Source organism: Sebastes fasciatus, chromosome 6 (assembly GCF_043250625.1).
Source record: "Sebastes fasciatus isolate fSebFas1 chromosome 6, fSebFas1.pri, whole genome shotgun sequence".
Taxonomy (NCBI): domain Eukaryota; kingdom Metazoa; phylum Chordata; class Actinopteri; order Perciformes; family Sebastidae; genus Sebastes; species Sebastes fasciatus.
Window position 1 is genome coordinate 4,689,094 of NC_133800.1, and position 16,107 is coordinate 4,705,200.

Below are 16,107 nucleotides of genomic sequence, written 5' to 3' on the forward strand. Positions count from 1 at the left end.
CAATTGCCATGGGAAAGAACTAAATAATATAAGAGGAAGCACTTCAGACACAAAATAAAAGGGCACAATCCTGAGAAAAACATCCTTAGAAAATATTCAGGGAAAGAAAGACAGACATGGAAGTAATGAGCGAAGACAGCGACAGCAGCAAAGAAATAAAAGGGTAGCGGTTAACGGAAGGAACGGGGCGGAGGGGTGAGACGGTGATGGGCAGATGGTGACAGAGGGGACGGACTATTCCTTCGTCCTCACTGTCATTTTTTCTGTGTGTGGCTCCTCCCCTCTACATTGCACACTGTAGGGGGGGTGACAACAGGTGGTCTTATCATTACTGTAAGACTCATAACCCTCACTCAAACAGCCTGAGTCGGTGTGTGTGTGTGCATCTAATAACTGCTCATTACGCCTCTAAATCAGTTAACAATTCCCAAACCGCTGCAGGCTGCTCACTACACCTTCACTGGACTGCTGTAATTGTATTGATTGCAATATGGACCAATTATTGAGGGAGCAAAGCAAAACCACATTGAGTCTCTGAGGCTTTAGCATCTGAAGTGTGTGTGTGTGTGTGTGTGTGTGTGCGTGTATCAGGTCAAGTCAAGGGTATTTATAGAGCGCTTTCAAACAAACAGGATTGCCCCAGAGTGCTTCACAGAAAAAACAAGATACACAAATTAAAACAAGGACAATAAAAACAACCTGATTGAATAAGTGCATCGTAAACTCTGAGAAACAGGGCCAAAGCCTGTGAAAGTGTGTGTGTGTGTGCGTGAGAGTGCCTGTGTACTCCCACACATTCACAGCGGATATGTTTGTGCTGACAGAAATGAAATAATGGAGCCAATAGCAGCCCGTATTACCATCTTAACATTTGGCAGCTTACTCAAACTATTCCTTTTGGAGGCTTTTAGCAACAGATAACATAAATAACCTCCAAATAAAGTAATAACTTGTCAGAAAACATCTGAACTCGGACCAAAAAATATATAAAACTTGACCGTGTAAAAATCCTTTTCCTGATTAACAATGAATCTTTATTATAAGACCTTGTTTTTGTAGCAGGTTTAGTTTAGTTGAAAGATTTCATGTACGGAGCCTAGAACTGACTCAAAAAAGTCTAAAACACTACACTTAATGACACATCGATAATTAACATTGAGAGTTATATAATCAAAATATGAGTGTAAAAAGAGATGAAGCCTTTTTCAGCTTGCTACCTAACTGCTAGCTACCTTCTTCATCAAGGACCACAATAGAAACAGTACAGAAGATGATTAGTATGTAGGACGGAACCTGCCAAAAAAGAAAATTAACTAATAAATAAATAAATAAATGACTCAATAAATAAATATGTCATAAAATGTAGCAAAAATAATATAAAAAATAAATGTAGCCATTAATTAATTGATAAAATGTGACATAAATTGATATTTCTGTTTTAATTTGCTTCTTTTTTTATCCTTCTATTAATTCCCTTATTTATTTACTATTCTGTTTAATCTTCCCTTTTATTTATTTGTGTATTTAGTTTTATTCATTTTCAAATTAATTAATTTATTTTTGCAGTTATTTTTTATTCATTTTTTGTATTTCTGCATGATTTTCCCTTTGCATTCCACCCCTTCTCTCATTCCCCAAACTTATTTATTTCTGTATTCTCTGTATTCTACATTTCTTTACACATTTCTTTTAATATTCTTTATGCATGTCTGCCTCATTATTAACAATATATATATTAACGAGGGGGGCTGTCACTCAACCTGTGTTATCATGGGGTCAGGGTGCATGACTATAATAAATAAGGGAAATAAAACAGAAATACCAATTTTATGTCACATTTGATCAATTAATTAAAGGCTACATTTATTTTTTAATATTTTAGCTACATTTAATGACACATTTATTTATTTATTAATTTAGTTTTGACTTTGGCAGGTTCCGTCCTCCATAGCTTAGGGTAATAATGTGAAAAATGTATTGGAGTTCTGAGTTTAAAGTGAGAACTCCAATACATTTTTCAGATGTGGCCCTAATCATCTTCCGTAAATAATTACATTTGTTTTTACATTTCATTTTCATTTAAAAAAAACAATATTATTCATTGATGTATTCAATCTATGATAACTATATATTGTCCATTTCAGGGCTCCATATACTTTTCTATGGTTGAAAGAAATGCGATAACACTTAGGTTTGTGTATTTTGGTAAAATCTTCCTAAATACATGCGGGTGAAGATAAAAGCAAAGCTGTTTTCTGCTTTTAAATAGTTAACATGGAGGGCTCTTAGCTAATTAATACACTCTATTATATTTTTGACCCTTTAAGGAGAACACTTTTTGAGAAAGCATAAAATTGCTTGACAGGTCGTACATTATTAGTCTCTACAAGGCTTGGAGGTTTAATAAAAGAAGCACAGTACAGGCCAGACCAATAAAAGACCCAACGACTAGTATGACTCAGTCAAGTTTATTATGGTGCTGTTACTGTAGACTTCTTTGATTGCCCGCCAAAAACATTTTTTTTGTGTGTGTGTTCTCAAATGTCCTTGAGCCCAAAAGTGAGTCAAAAAAATAATCAAATTAGTCTATTAGACAGCACAGACGTGTGGCAGAGATTATGCTCTATGTTTTTCCCTTTTATACCTTTGTACCTTTTCTATAATAATTATATCACAGTTGATATCTTAATTGAATTTGGTGTATTTAAATAAAGTAATTGAAATGTGTGTTTATCTCTGCAGTGCTCAGTAACGAGGCTGCGCAGAGGAGGCGATGCTTTTTGTTCCTGGACTGTCCATCATGAACCTCTGTGATATTAAATCTTATGTGTTATCATTTCATTTCTCACATTTCTACAAAAGCCTTTTTAACAACGTGTGGGCGTTTGCAAGTGACAGTTAGTCAGAGGCAGTGTTGTGGAATTGTTTTTTTCTTGAAATCCTTTCTATCCTTCCCATATTGAAGTTAATAATAATCGCCTTAAATGGAAAAATAGATCCTTTAAAGTGTGCTTTATGTGTGCGTTTACCTGAGGCCGTAGCTGTCTGCTGATGTCGTTTGGGTCCAGGGCGAACAACGCCTCCCGCGCTCCGACGTACAAAACCCTTTCGTGGTCGGACAGAGTCAGCATGCTGTAGTTGAACACTCCCTGAATGCTGAACCTCGCCATGCTGTCCAACACATCTGGAGAAAGACACAGAGAGGCATTGTTACATTACTGATAATACGTAGCTGCACTCTACCTCAACCTTCCCTTGGATCGATCTGTTAACAGGTGACAGAATGAATCCTGAGAAGAACATTTCACACTTCTCTTGTTGACGTATCAGCTTATTCACACCGCCGAGCCTTGCCCACTCAACAACAACAACGCAACACCTATAGCTCAATGTCATCCATTCTGCTCATACTGTAGCTACGTGGTGCATCTCACCCACATCTTTGCTTTTCATTGGGAACTGTGTGTCATCTTACACAGCTTTCAGATTCAGAACTTGTGAGTATATACAGTATATACGGTGCACATTTTTAACCCCGTGGCCAGACCTGCTCACGAACTTCCACCATCTGAGCTTCAATATTTCTCCAATCCACTTTCTACCAAATGTAACCCTTACAGCTGCTCTAATCAACATTTAAAAACATATTTAAAAAAAAGACTGTGTGATGTGAAAGATGTGGCTCCAAGTGACACACATAAACTTGAAACATTTGAGTCCTCCTCAGTTCTACAGAGCATTTTTTGAAAGTCGCTAAACGCTCTCATCAGTGTTTTTTTCAAGACGCAGCAGGCAGCTGTTTTCGGTAATAAACCCACTGTATGATACTTGCCCTGGACCACATGGCTGAAAGACAAAGTTAGCAGCTAGCTGGTGAATATGGAGGGTACGGAGGGTAGCGTACGGAGCATGCGGAAACACTGATGTGTTTTGGCGTTAGTGAACACCTGTCAGCAGTTAAAAATGTGTAAAAATTTGGAGGCCAATGTCCAATTTACAAATGGGTAGGTATGACATCAAGATCTATGAGCCAAATGCCTACTACACAATCTTCCGGACAAAGATAAGCTAGCTAATGTTATGCTAACGGAATACTTACTAAACGTCCGTTAATACTGCATATTTAATCTACCGGCATCTTGCAAAATGAAACCTATAACGTTAGGCTACCTTTGTGTCTGACTGTATGCTATATATACTACAATTCAGCTTTTGAGTCTTATTCACTGTGTAGTGTTTTGTGTTAGCTTTTGACACCTATCCTTATCCTCCAAAAATGGTCATCTTGCCGTCGGTGACGTCACATTCCCATCCTCTATAGCATTTAGCAGCTAAAGAGCTAAATATTTCCTTCAGGAGTTGGTGGAGGAAAAAAACAGCTTCAATGAGATTGAGAAGATTGAATAGTGGACTTACATTTGCCTGGTGGCCAGAAACACGACTCAAAAGGAAATGCTAATGTTTCTCACTGTCCGTTGGATGTGTAATTTATATGACAATGTTCACAGTGTTTTGCATTACCCCCGAAGTGGCCAAAAAAAAAAATCAATTAGTGCAGGTTTAAACAGTAAAGCTGCTCCATACGAATTTCAGAGCATCAACGTGGTGACGGCTGAGTCGGCGGCTCGCAGCTAACGGCGCTAACAACGCTAACACTGCAGACACTGCAAACAACGGCAACGGTGCCAATAGAGATAACAGCGTTAACCTGAGAGGAAACCGGTGGGTGAGTGCTACAAATCCACGACGCCGCCGTCGGTCGGGACGGCGTTCTCAGCTGTAACCGCCGTGTGAGTGCAGTGCAGAGCGGCGGCCGTGAGCTAGCCAGCGGGGCACGCTCACACGCACTAAAAGGCGGACTGGCTACGCAAACAAAGCAAAGAGAAGCTCTGATTACAACACACACAGAGGGAGAGAGACTTCATTCTCTGCTCAGGTAGACATTACTCCTCTATATCTTTACATAGTAAATAGTTGTTTGCTGCTGTATTAATGCTCTGGATATCGTATATCCATCCATCCATCTGCAACCGCTTATCCCGTTAGGGGTCGCGGGGGGGCTGGAGCCGATCCCAGCCGACATTGGGCGAAGGCAGGGTACACCCTGGACAGGTCGCCAGTCCATCGCAGGGCTGACACATAGAGACAGACAACCATTCACGCTCACACTCACACCTACGGGCAATTTAGAGTCCACAATTAACCTAACCTGCATGTCTTTGGACTGTGGGAGGAAACCGGAGTACCCGGAGAAAACCCACGCTAACACGGGGAGAACATGCAAACTCCACACAGAAGGGTCCCAAGCCAGATTCAAACCTGCAACCCTCTAGCTGTGAGGCGCCAGTGCTAACCACTGCACCACCGTGCAGCTGGATATCGTATAGAGCACCTTTAATGTTTTTGTTAGCTAGCGAACTGGCTAATAGCTTGTAGTGTTCTCAAGTTCAGCAGGTAGTGGACAAACTGCCCTCTCACTCCATTTAAGTGGCTACAAGATTCAATTTGACCCCATTCACACCTCTGCTATGTCCTCGACCACCAGAGTGAAGTATCCACAATTTATACACACTGAGAGAAATGAGTCCTCTATTTATAAAGATAAAAACTTCAAATTAACAAAGAGTGAAAACATCAACGTTAACTGAGGTTATGAAAAAAAAAATATTTGGACTAAAAGCTCTCGGTTATAACTCATCTTAATGAGTTTGCCGAGACTAGCCGCAGTATCTAGCCCTACGATCTGTCGTAAATGACTCCTGCAGGATGGAACAGTGCAAACTGAGAGCTTCCCAAGCTCTGTATTTACTTTAAGAACCTGGAGCAGAAGCCAGTCTTCAAGGCAAGTCTGATAAGTCCCAGATCTGCATGTCAGAAGCGAGATAAGGTGGTCGTCTATTTGGAAAAAGCCGTGCAAATAAACAAGAAGTGATATTGCACTTGCCCTCCCAGTCCCCTCGTTTTGATGAGGAATGCAGTGACGTGTGCCGCCAGTTATGAATCTATAACAGCAGAGTGAAAGAGGCAGCATCAAGAGCTTTTAAAGTAGTACTATATTGATGATACCATAATCTAGCGCTGATTGAAATGGTTGCAAGGCTGCAGAATCAAAATCTTTTTATCTATAAAAGAAACTCAGTGTCAACATCTTCCATCAGCCAGTGTGCTTTAATGTGAGTTTTTAAAGTGGGTTTGTTATTGAGCCAGTCGCCGGGAGGTTTGCATTCATACACTTGTTCAATAAACTTTCCATTAAGACTGGTAATTTTCAAATTGAGAAAATCGGCTAATCTTGTTTTGGAAAACAACCTAAATTGTGTTTTGCCGCAATTGGACACAGCTTTTAGACTAAAGATTGTTAAAGGACTCCTACACTCCTCTAGCACTGCAGCACTGAGAAGAGAGCGGCTTAATCAAGGCTACATACGGAGCACCTATACACACAACAATACAGGGATTTAGAGTCACAAATGGAAAAATGAGATCCGACGTGGACAGAATGCAGAGCATAAGAATGCTCATAAATGAAACGCTGGATAACGGGTGTAAATCTGCAGATTGTTCATTATCTGTGCTGCACATCCTGATGCAAATCGCATTTTAATAAAAGCCTAAATGAGGCCTTTCGCTCTGATTAGGCTATCACTCAGGGTATTAGTGGGAATATTAGCCTCCTTGTAAACCCAGTTATTGATCCTTTGACATCAAACAGCTGAATCGATGTGATTTATCTCAGGATTTGTTTAGGGAAGAGCCCGTATTTTTTTTTGGATTGCTTCTCATTTCGCTGCTCGCAGACCGACACAAACAATCTCAAAAAGATTATGAGGAAATCACAAAATGTTCTCTCCGCGGTCCCATCTGCAGAAAAACCAGAGCTGACTTTTTTTTTTTTTTTCATCAAAATTTAAAAAAAGATGCACCCACTGTTTTGCTGTTCGCACACATACACAAAGACGCCCAAATACACACCCACACTGTTCAAATCCCCTGACTAGCATACAGACAAACTAGTGGTGCAGAGCAGATGAGAAAACAAGACAGAGACAGGAGGAAAGAGAGAAAAGGATGGTGTTTAGTTTTCATTATCCACACTCTTGTTGCTTGTAGTGTCACCTTGTCTCCTCTCTCTCTCGCTTTATCTGGGCGGATAGAATGTGTGCAAAACGCGAGGCGATGACAGCCCCGCGCTGCACGTAATGCGATCTCATAAATTGAATAAGAATATTCCCTTTTTCTCTTTTTCTACAGCATGAATATTTTCACTTCTTTCGCCCGTTTCCCTCGACTGAAAATAGCAGCTGAAATCCAGGGAGGGAACGGTGTGATTTATGGTGTGACTAACTGCTCATGTGACGCTGTGGCCTAGTTGGGGACTAAATAGACTCGTATACGCGGAGCAGGATGTTCTGGATGAAGGAGCTGTGTGTGAGATAAAGGAAAGTTTTATTTGCTTCAAATGCAGGGTGATCCCTTTTTATACCTGCTGCACAGGCAGTGATGCTTTTTTATTTTGACAGAAAACCAACATTGCTTTCAACTCAAAACATCAATGAAGTGACAGATAGTTTTAGACCAAAGGTGGCGCCAGAATCAAGATAAACTAAAATCTTGGGCAGATACATTGCATCCTGGGGACCAGAGATCCGTCTCAATTTGACATGACAATTTCAAAAAGCCTCCAAAATGATTCTTTTATTAGTTTTTCCAATTTGTTTTATTATTTGCACATACATAAGAAGACATATGCAACGTCTTATCTAATCTTAACTTAGGTCTTTCTAGACCCCGTATGTTTTTCTTTTTGCATCCACGGAGTGTTCAATAACCGGGCCAGTGGGCCACACGTAATTTTAGTTTGACCTGACCTTTTGCAATGAGGGCAAAAGCTGATATCTCACATCACATCCTGAGCTGGCCCGTGTCACATGACCGTGGAAACCTATGTGAGATCAGAACGTATAGCGGGTAGTCTCGCAGCTGAGTGTTGGAGAATGGCAGAAAAGGAGACGTAGCATCATGTGGTGCCATTCTTTCCCCCTGCAGATCAAATTACAGCAAGATGCACCATTTGTGACAAGAAAGTGGCACACAGCAGCAACACGAGTAACCTCTTTAAAACATTTAAAGACAACACACCCTGAGAGTTACAAGGAGGCGGAACAAAAACAAGAAGATGGTCACACGTTCAAGTCTCCTGCACGGTGCACCACCCTCTGTCTGGTATATGATGTTGCAGGAGAGTTTTGAGAGAAGCAAAGCATATCTAGGTGCAGGTAGCACCGTTATTAGTTTGTCTTTGCCGTGTCTGTCTGTCTGTCTACCCTAAATTCATAAACTTCATCATCACAATCTCATTTTAAATTTGGTTGTTAGACTACAAGTTCTTTATAATCATGTGCACAGCAATTAGAGTGAAGCAGTCATTGGCAATGAAAATCTTGGATCTCAGACTCCCTCCCACAACGCTCATTAAATATGCAGCTATAAAGAAAAGAAAAAGAAAATCAAAAATCAAATGAAAGCAAAATGAGAATCTAAGACATAGAATAGTGTATAAAAATATATGGCTAAAATATTAAAGGTCCCACATTGTGAAAACTGAGATTTTCAGGTCTTTTATATCATAAAGCAGGTGTAAGTGCTTTATAAATACTGTTAAACTATCAAAACGCTCAATATACGGAGAAATACACACAACATGTATTCGTAAAATTTGGCGTTTGAAACAAGCTGTTAGGATTTTTGTCCATTTGTGATGTCACAAATCTACAATATTTAGACCATTACACGGTTTTAAATGTAAACATTCTAAATGTGTCCCAGTTTATTTCCTGTTGCAGTGGATGTAAATAACATCAGCTGACACGAAGTAAACATGGACCCAAACTGTTGCCTAGCAGAGGGTAAATACAGGTATATTCAGGCAGACAGTACGAGGAAAATAATGTGTTTTGTGAACATTACAGTATGTAAACATGTTCAATTAGAAACACAAAATAAAAGTATGAACCTGAAAATGAACACGATATGGGACCTTTAAACATAAATAAAATGTAAAATACAGTAGTATGAATTTGTGAACTAAATGTAAACTGAATGTTAACAGTTACAGGAACGTAGTGAATATGCTTCGGTATCAGTAAAATTGGTATTGAATTAAAAAAGTCTTGTATCGCCCATCCCTACTGAGATTATACACTGGGTATTTATCTACTTTAAATGGGACTATTTTCATGCATAAAGACACAAAACGTTCCAAGTTTTAACTCTTGACTCCAGCCTCTAAAAACAGCATTTTGACCATCATGGCCCAATAAAAACCCTTCCACTTAAACCCTGCTGCTAACCAGCTTACATGTGTGTGGAGGTGTGTTAACAACACGCAGAAATCATTATAGAAATCTGGTTAAGGTATGGTAAAAAAAACAACAACCTGAGAGACGACATGTTGTGAGAGGCACAGAAGGATGGAAGGAGAGAGATAGAGGAGAGGAGGGAATAAGTAAGCAAAGGAAAGGAAAGGAAGGAAGGGGGGTGGGGGGGATGAGTACTGAAGTCAGCTTATTATGTGAAGAGCAGCGGTGTATAAACATTGGAGGGTATGTACGGATGAGGGAGCTTGATGAGAGAGAGTGAAGAGAGAGAGAGACGAGAGAGAGAGAGAGTCGGCATCCTCAAGGGAGAGCTGAGCACATCTGCTGTGTTCCACACAGCCGGGCAAGAAAACTCCAGAGCTGACACACTTTTACTTACACGCATGCACACACTTGTGTGGCTGTACACACAAATCAGTGTGCGTCTGAACACATCAACACACACACACACACACACACACACACACACACACACACAGAATATACAAAGTTTATGGGCTGAAGCTGAAAGACACATTGCATTTGCACAAACACAAACACACACACACACACACACACACACACACACACACACACACACACACACTCGCACGCAGAGTCCTGAACAGTTCTCCAGGGTACCTGCTCAGCGACTCGAACATCTCTCCACCAACAGAGGGAAAGTTTTGCTCCGAGTGGCTTGTTTGAAGTGATCAGCGGCTCTGTCATTAAGAGGCGATACGGGCAGAAGCACTTACCATCTGCCGCCACACTGTGGCAGCCCTGAGGCTACCTGCTGTGTGTGTGTGTGTACAGTATGTGTGTGTGTTGTAACCTGAGTGAGTGTAGGTTTCTCTGTAACAGACACAAGGCCGTCCACACCTGTGGTTCATCACTATTTATGTGCAGGTGAAGAAGCGTGTGTGTGTTTTTTGAAAGACAGCGTGCGAGTTCAAATGTATGCAAACACCATCTGTAGGTTTAAAGCGGCAGCAGGCAGAATGTTTTTGGCATCACTGGGCAAAGATTCCATAATAATCTTTCAGCATATTGTAATTCAAGTGTTCTGAGAGATAACTAGACTTCTGCTCCTCATCATGGCTCTGTTTTCAGGCTTTAGGAAATCTAGCCCGTGACGGGAGACTTTGGCCAATCACAGGTCATTTTAGAGACAGAGAGCGTTCCTATTGGCTGTTCACTCAACAGAGGCAGCTGTCAATCACTCGCAAACTCCAATCAAACTAGGCAGCGCTTATCAAATATGAATTAATATTCTGTTACTGTAATGCCTACTTCATTTCTGCATAAAATGTTCTCAGAAACATCTTGTAATGTACTGTTTAGCTGTAAAATTAGAAGGTTTGCTCTGGCTGGTGGGCGGTGCTTGGTATTTGATCTCAACATTGCGGCCGGGTCGCAAACTTTCTCATTTTACAGCTAAACAGTACACTACAAGATTTTTCTGAAAACGTTTTATGTGAGAAAATAGGCATTTCAGTAACAGAATATTGATTCATATTTGATCAGCGCTGCCTAATTTGACCTTTTGATCGGAGTTCGAGTGATCGAGTTTTCCTTTGGTTTGTGAAATCTTGCAGGTGCCGTTAGGAGCACCGGAGGACGTAGAGGAACATGATTTTTCTCATGCACTACTGTCAGGATATAGTGACCGTTTTATAATTATAAATTATATTTTTTAAATCATATTTGCTCCAGTGGTCAGCACTGCCTCCTCACTGCAAGAAGGTCGCAGGTTCAAACCCGGTTTGGGGCCCTTTGTGGAGTTTGCATGTTCTCCCCGTGTCAGCGTGGGTTTTCACCGGGTGCTCAGGTTTCCTCCCACAGTCCAAACACATGCAGGTTAGGTTCACTGTTAACTCTAAATGTCCCGTAGGTGTAAATGTGAGCGTGAATGGTTGTCTGTCTCTATGTGTCAGCCCTGTGATAGTCCGACGACTTGTCCAGGGTGTACCCTGCCTTCACCCAATATCAGCTGGGATTGGCTCCACCCCCCAACCGCGACCCCAAATCGGATAAGCAGTTACAGATAAAGGATTAATGGATATTTCTCTACAATCTGCCTACTGCTGCTTTAAGAGAAATCAAACTTTTTCAATGTTTTTCACAGCTGTGGAGAATTGAACTAAAGTGCCAAATAAGAGGCAATCCTAGTGACTGAGCAGAAAAATACCAACATGAATAAGAACTCCAAAGCATAAATGAAGCGTGTCATACAGCTAACCTTGTATTGAATACACAGCAATGCAGCACAATGAAGCAATCCTTCCACCGTATGTTGAAAAGAATGTAACGCATGCAAGACATTTTAAAACCATTCAAAGCTTTAAACCAGGACTGTTTTGAGGCTTTTCCATCATTTCAAGGATCTTGTGAGAGTGTGTGAGAGTGTGTGTGTGTGCGTGTGTGCGTGTGTGTGTGTGTGTGTGCGCGCGTGTGTGTGTGTGTGTGTGTGTGTGTGTGTGTGTGTGTGTGTGTTTGTGTGAGTGAGGGCGGTTTGGGTTAAATTACAAGGCCTTTGATGCTCATAGACAACAGTTTGGAGGAAGCAGAAGAAAAGAGAATATAAATAAGAGTACGAATACGAAATGGAGGGGCAGAGACGAACGGAGGCGTAATGAGTCCAACAGATGAGGAGAAATACAAACAAAAGGGCAAATTGAAAGTCCGAGTAGAGTGAGAGGGAGAAGACAGCTCAGAGGGCCTGACCGAGGTCAGTACCTTTGGAAACAGAAATGATCAGAGATAAGTGCGCTACAAGGCCTCTTCACTGGCTGTGTGTGTGTTTGTCTTTAGACGGGTGTGAGACTGCGATAAAAGGGGGTAATAAAACGAGACAAAAACAACGTGACAGCCACTTGGATCTGTATAGGCTATTTGTGAGTGGGTGGATTATATATAGTTGATAACACTATGTACATTTAAATAAAGAGATGTTGTGGATTTAAAATGAAAAGGGTTTACCAATTTTTATTTTAGGTCTAAGTTTGGAGTAAATACATGGACCTAGCAACCTTATATAATGCTTATATAATGCCTTATATAAACTCACCATATGTCTACAGTATGTATAGTCTTAATATTCAAAGTAATTATGGCTGTCAGATAAATGTAGTGAAGTAAAAAGTACAATATTGCCCCCTGAAATGTCGTGGTGTTGAAGTATGAAGTAGCATAAAATGAAAGTACTTGAGTAAATTACCTCAAAATTGCACTTGTACTAGTAGAGTGCTTGAGTAAGTGTACTTTCCACTAATGCCAAAGACATGTAGTCATGGGTAACTTCTGCCTGAGTGTCCTTGAGTGCACCACAAGGGAGATCTGTCACACAGTCCCAGTATACAACTGCAGTATCATGCAACAACAATGCAACTGCAGACCAAAACCTTATCAAGAGGATGATTCAATGTAGCAAACTACAATCCTAGTTTTTATGAAAAGAATATGTGAGTCTCTTGCAAAAACAGGTAGGAGTTCAGCAAGCTTGTGTACGGGAATGTGTTTAGATTCTTGAAACGAAGCAACAAGGACAAAAATGTTTGATGGATTAGCCATCATAAACATGTTTTGAGGCTATGGAAGATGATTTCATGGTGTACTGAAATGCACTGAAACTCAAGGCTGCCTCAAGGTAGGAAATAAAGCTGTGATAGTATATGCGATTCTTTGGAAAACAACTTTTGTTGATACTGGTAGCTGTTTGCTTCATAGTGACATCAACTAGTGGGACTCCATGGAAACAGTCACTATATCATGGCTATGTATATACACACTACATTCCTGTTCACACCTCTGTATATATATGTTTAGTAATTCTCATTATTACATACTACATTCCTGTTTACACCTCTGTGTACATATATTACTTCTCATCATGCATATACATTGAGTTTTCCATCTGAAATTCTGTCGTTAACAAAATTACAAATTGACTATTCTATATTTACTTATGTTTATCTATATTTTATATGTTATGCCTCAGATTATCATTTTGCTTTTACATTTACTTGTGTGATTTCCTCTTTTATAAATACATATTTTATGAGCATTGTTGAAGGAACCTGAGGCCAAAGATTGTCCTTGCCAATGACTGCTTTGCTGGATTTGACAAAATTAAAATGAAAGAACCTTGAATCTCAGGGTCATGTCACAGCTTCACCATCCAGCCCAGCCCAAATCAAACCGAGCCAGACCAAACACAAATCCCATGTGGGGCTGAGGAGGAGGAGGAAGAGGAGGAGGAGAGCGCCTGTTGCTTCACGGCCGGCTGAAAAGGTCCCGATCCGGGGCCTCGCCTCTGTAATCTGCCTCCATCAGCCTTCCAGCGGAGCTCCAGCCTCCCTCTCTCACTCTCTGCTATAAATACACTCAGCCGCTGCTTATAGCTTCTAACCGCCAAGCCGCGCGCACACCAAACTATGATTAAAGGCCTATTTTAGGGAGAGCTTTGAAGCCGCGACAAACACCGAGCGAGAGGCTGAGACAGACAGACAGACAGACAGACAGACAAGACGTTGTGCAGCGCCCACAGAAACATGCAGATATGCCCGAGTGTGCACGCGCACAGAGCGTCGTCGGGCCCCCTCATCTGAACAGGTACCCTCTTTGAAGGGGAAAAAACAACACCGTGTGCACAAAAGGCACACACACACTCCCACGTGGATGCACAAGCTTTGTCTGCTGAACAGATGACAAGTTCACATGAGAGTCAGGTGTACGCCAGAATGAGAGCACGGATATGGAGAGAGAGAGACAAGAAAGGGAACGATATACATGCATTTACCAGCTAGATCGGGCAAGAATATACCTGTCGTCAACTGTGGAGTGAATTTAGGTCGTTATAGATTGTAAATTAAGAATACTTGAGATTTATTTAACACAAGGAATTCATGTACTTAAAGCTGAAGTAGGCGAGATTGGAGCAAATATGATTAAAAACAGTTATTTTACTACTGTCGCTATACCGTGACAGTAGTACATGAAACAGGTAACCTGAAAAAAATCATGTGCCTCTGTGTCCTCCGGTGCTCCTAACGGCATCTGCAAGATTTCACAGACCGGAGGAAAACAAGCAGTAAGAGCTGATCTGAGGTCAAATGTTTTCAGAATCATCTTGTAATGTACTGTTTAGCTGTAAAATGAGAAGGTTTGTGACGCCGTCATTGTGAAATCTGGTGAAGGAACGCCAAGTTCCGGTCACATGACCGGAGCACAGCCAATAGGAACGCTCTCTCTCAATGAAATGACCTGTGATTGGTCAAAGTGTCCCGTCACGGGCTAGATTTTCTAAAGTCTGAAAACAGAGCCATGAGGAGGAGCAGGAGTCTAGTTTTCTCTCAGAACACTTGAATTACAATATGCTGAAAGGTTATTATGGAATTTTTGCCCAATGATGCCAAAAATATACTGCCTACTGAAGCTTTAACTCGCTTGTGACTGAATCAATACGCCATAAAGAATAATAGCAAGGACACATGATGAAAGTATACATGTTTTTAAGCCGAATAATTACCCGTCTCTGCGTGGCTTAAACGTGTAAGCCCTTGTTTGTCAGTTATGGAGCATTTGTATTTCCCGTGCAGCTTCACCATTAAGTTTTTTTCATGAACAGTCATGGCAATATAGAGCGATTGAATTCAACAGAATTGAGAGCGAGATGAAGGGGATGGGAGTGGGAGGAAAGGAAGTGGTAGAAGTGGATTAACACGAGGACGGAACAAGTGAGCCCAGTGGGGGGATGGCTTTCGGTGGGTTGGGGGGGGGGGGGGGGGGGGGGGGGGGGGGGTTGGAAGTTGGAAGATGAAAGCGGGAGGGGGGGATGAAACAGACTCGCGCGGTGGGGGGTCGCCATCGCAGTCCACAACAAGCAGAACAAATCATCAAGAGCTGGTTGATGCCACAAGTGAGCTTTTTTTTCCCATTCCAGCGTCATGGTTCAGCGTGTAAGTCTGGTACAGCAGCTGGGGAGAGTTAGGCCTTTTTGTACAATGTTGTGGTGATGACACATACACACACTCACTGACACACACACAGATAGACGGGAGCCTGTGGAGCTCAACTGGTGCAGCACGGCACTGCTATAGTTTGGGAATTTGACTCACTGAACAATGTGCATGCCAACAATCACAAGTATTTGGTGATTCAGACGATCGGGGAATTCTTGTCCCTCACATCCTTAGGCTTCCACAGAAGCCAGTACTCCCAGTACAGTAGGGCTACAACCAACAGCTATTTTCTAGGGCTATCAAAGTTAACGCGATAGTGATGCATTAAAGCTACAGTGAAGATACTGGCATCACATGAAACTAGAAAACCTAATGAATCCATCGGTGCCAACCATGTCATACCAGCTTGTTGCTAAGGAGGTTAAATGACGCTCCAAAGTTACGCTACATTTTGGCAAGGAAAACCAGTCATGGCCAAAGGAGTCCCTTGACCCCTGACCTCAAGATATGTGAGTGAAAATGGGTTCTATGATACCCACGAGTCTCCCCTTTACAGACATGCCCACTTTATGATAATCACATGCAGTTTGGGGCAAGTCATAGTCAAGTCAGCACACTGACACACTGACAGCTGTTGTTGCCTGTTGGGCTGCAGTTTACCATGTTATGATTTGAGCATATTTTTTATGCTAAATGCAGTACCTGTGAGGGTTTCTGGACAATAATTGTCATTGTTTTGTGTTGTTAATTGATTTCCAATAATAAATATATACATACATTAGCACATT

The 16,107-nt window shown here is 41.3% G+C and overlaps 1 protein-coding gene across 2 annotated transcripts in view; it reads right to left on the reverse strand.

Moving 5' to 3' along the window:
- The window catches only part of sema4c (sema domain, immunoglobulin domain (Ig), transmembrane domain (TM) and short cytoplasmic domain, (semaphorin) 4C), a 128,377-nt gene that overhangs the window by 34,963 nt on the left and 77,307 nt on the right, over positions 1-16,107 (reverse strand). For both annotated transcript variants that reach the window (XM_074637246.1, XM_074637245.1), the window contains one exon: positions 3,030-3,184. In XM_074637246.1, coding sequence (XP_074493347.1) covers positions 3,030-3,184 — 155 coding nt within the window. The remainder of the gene's footprint in view (positions 1-3,029; positions 3,185-16,107) is intronic.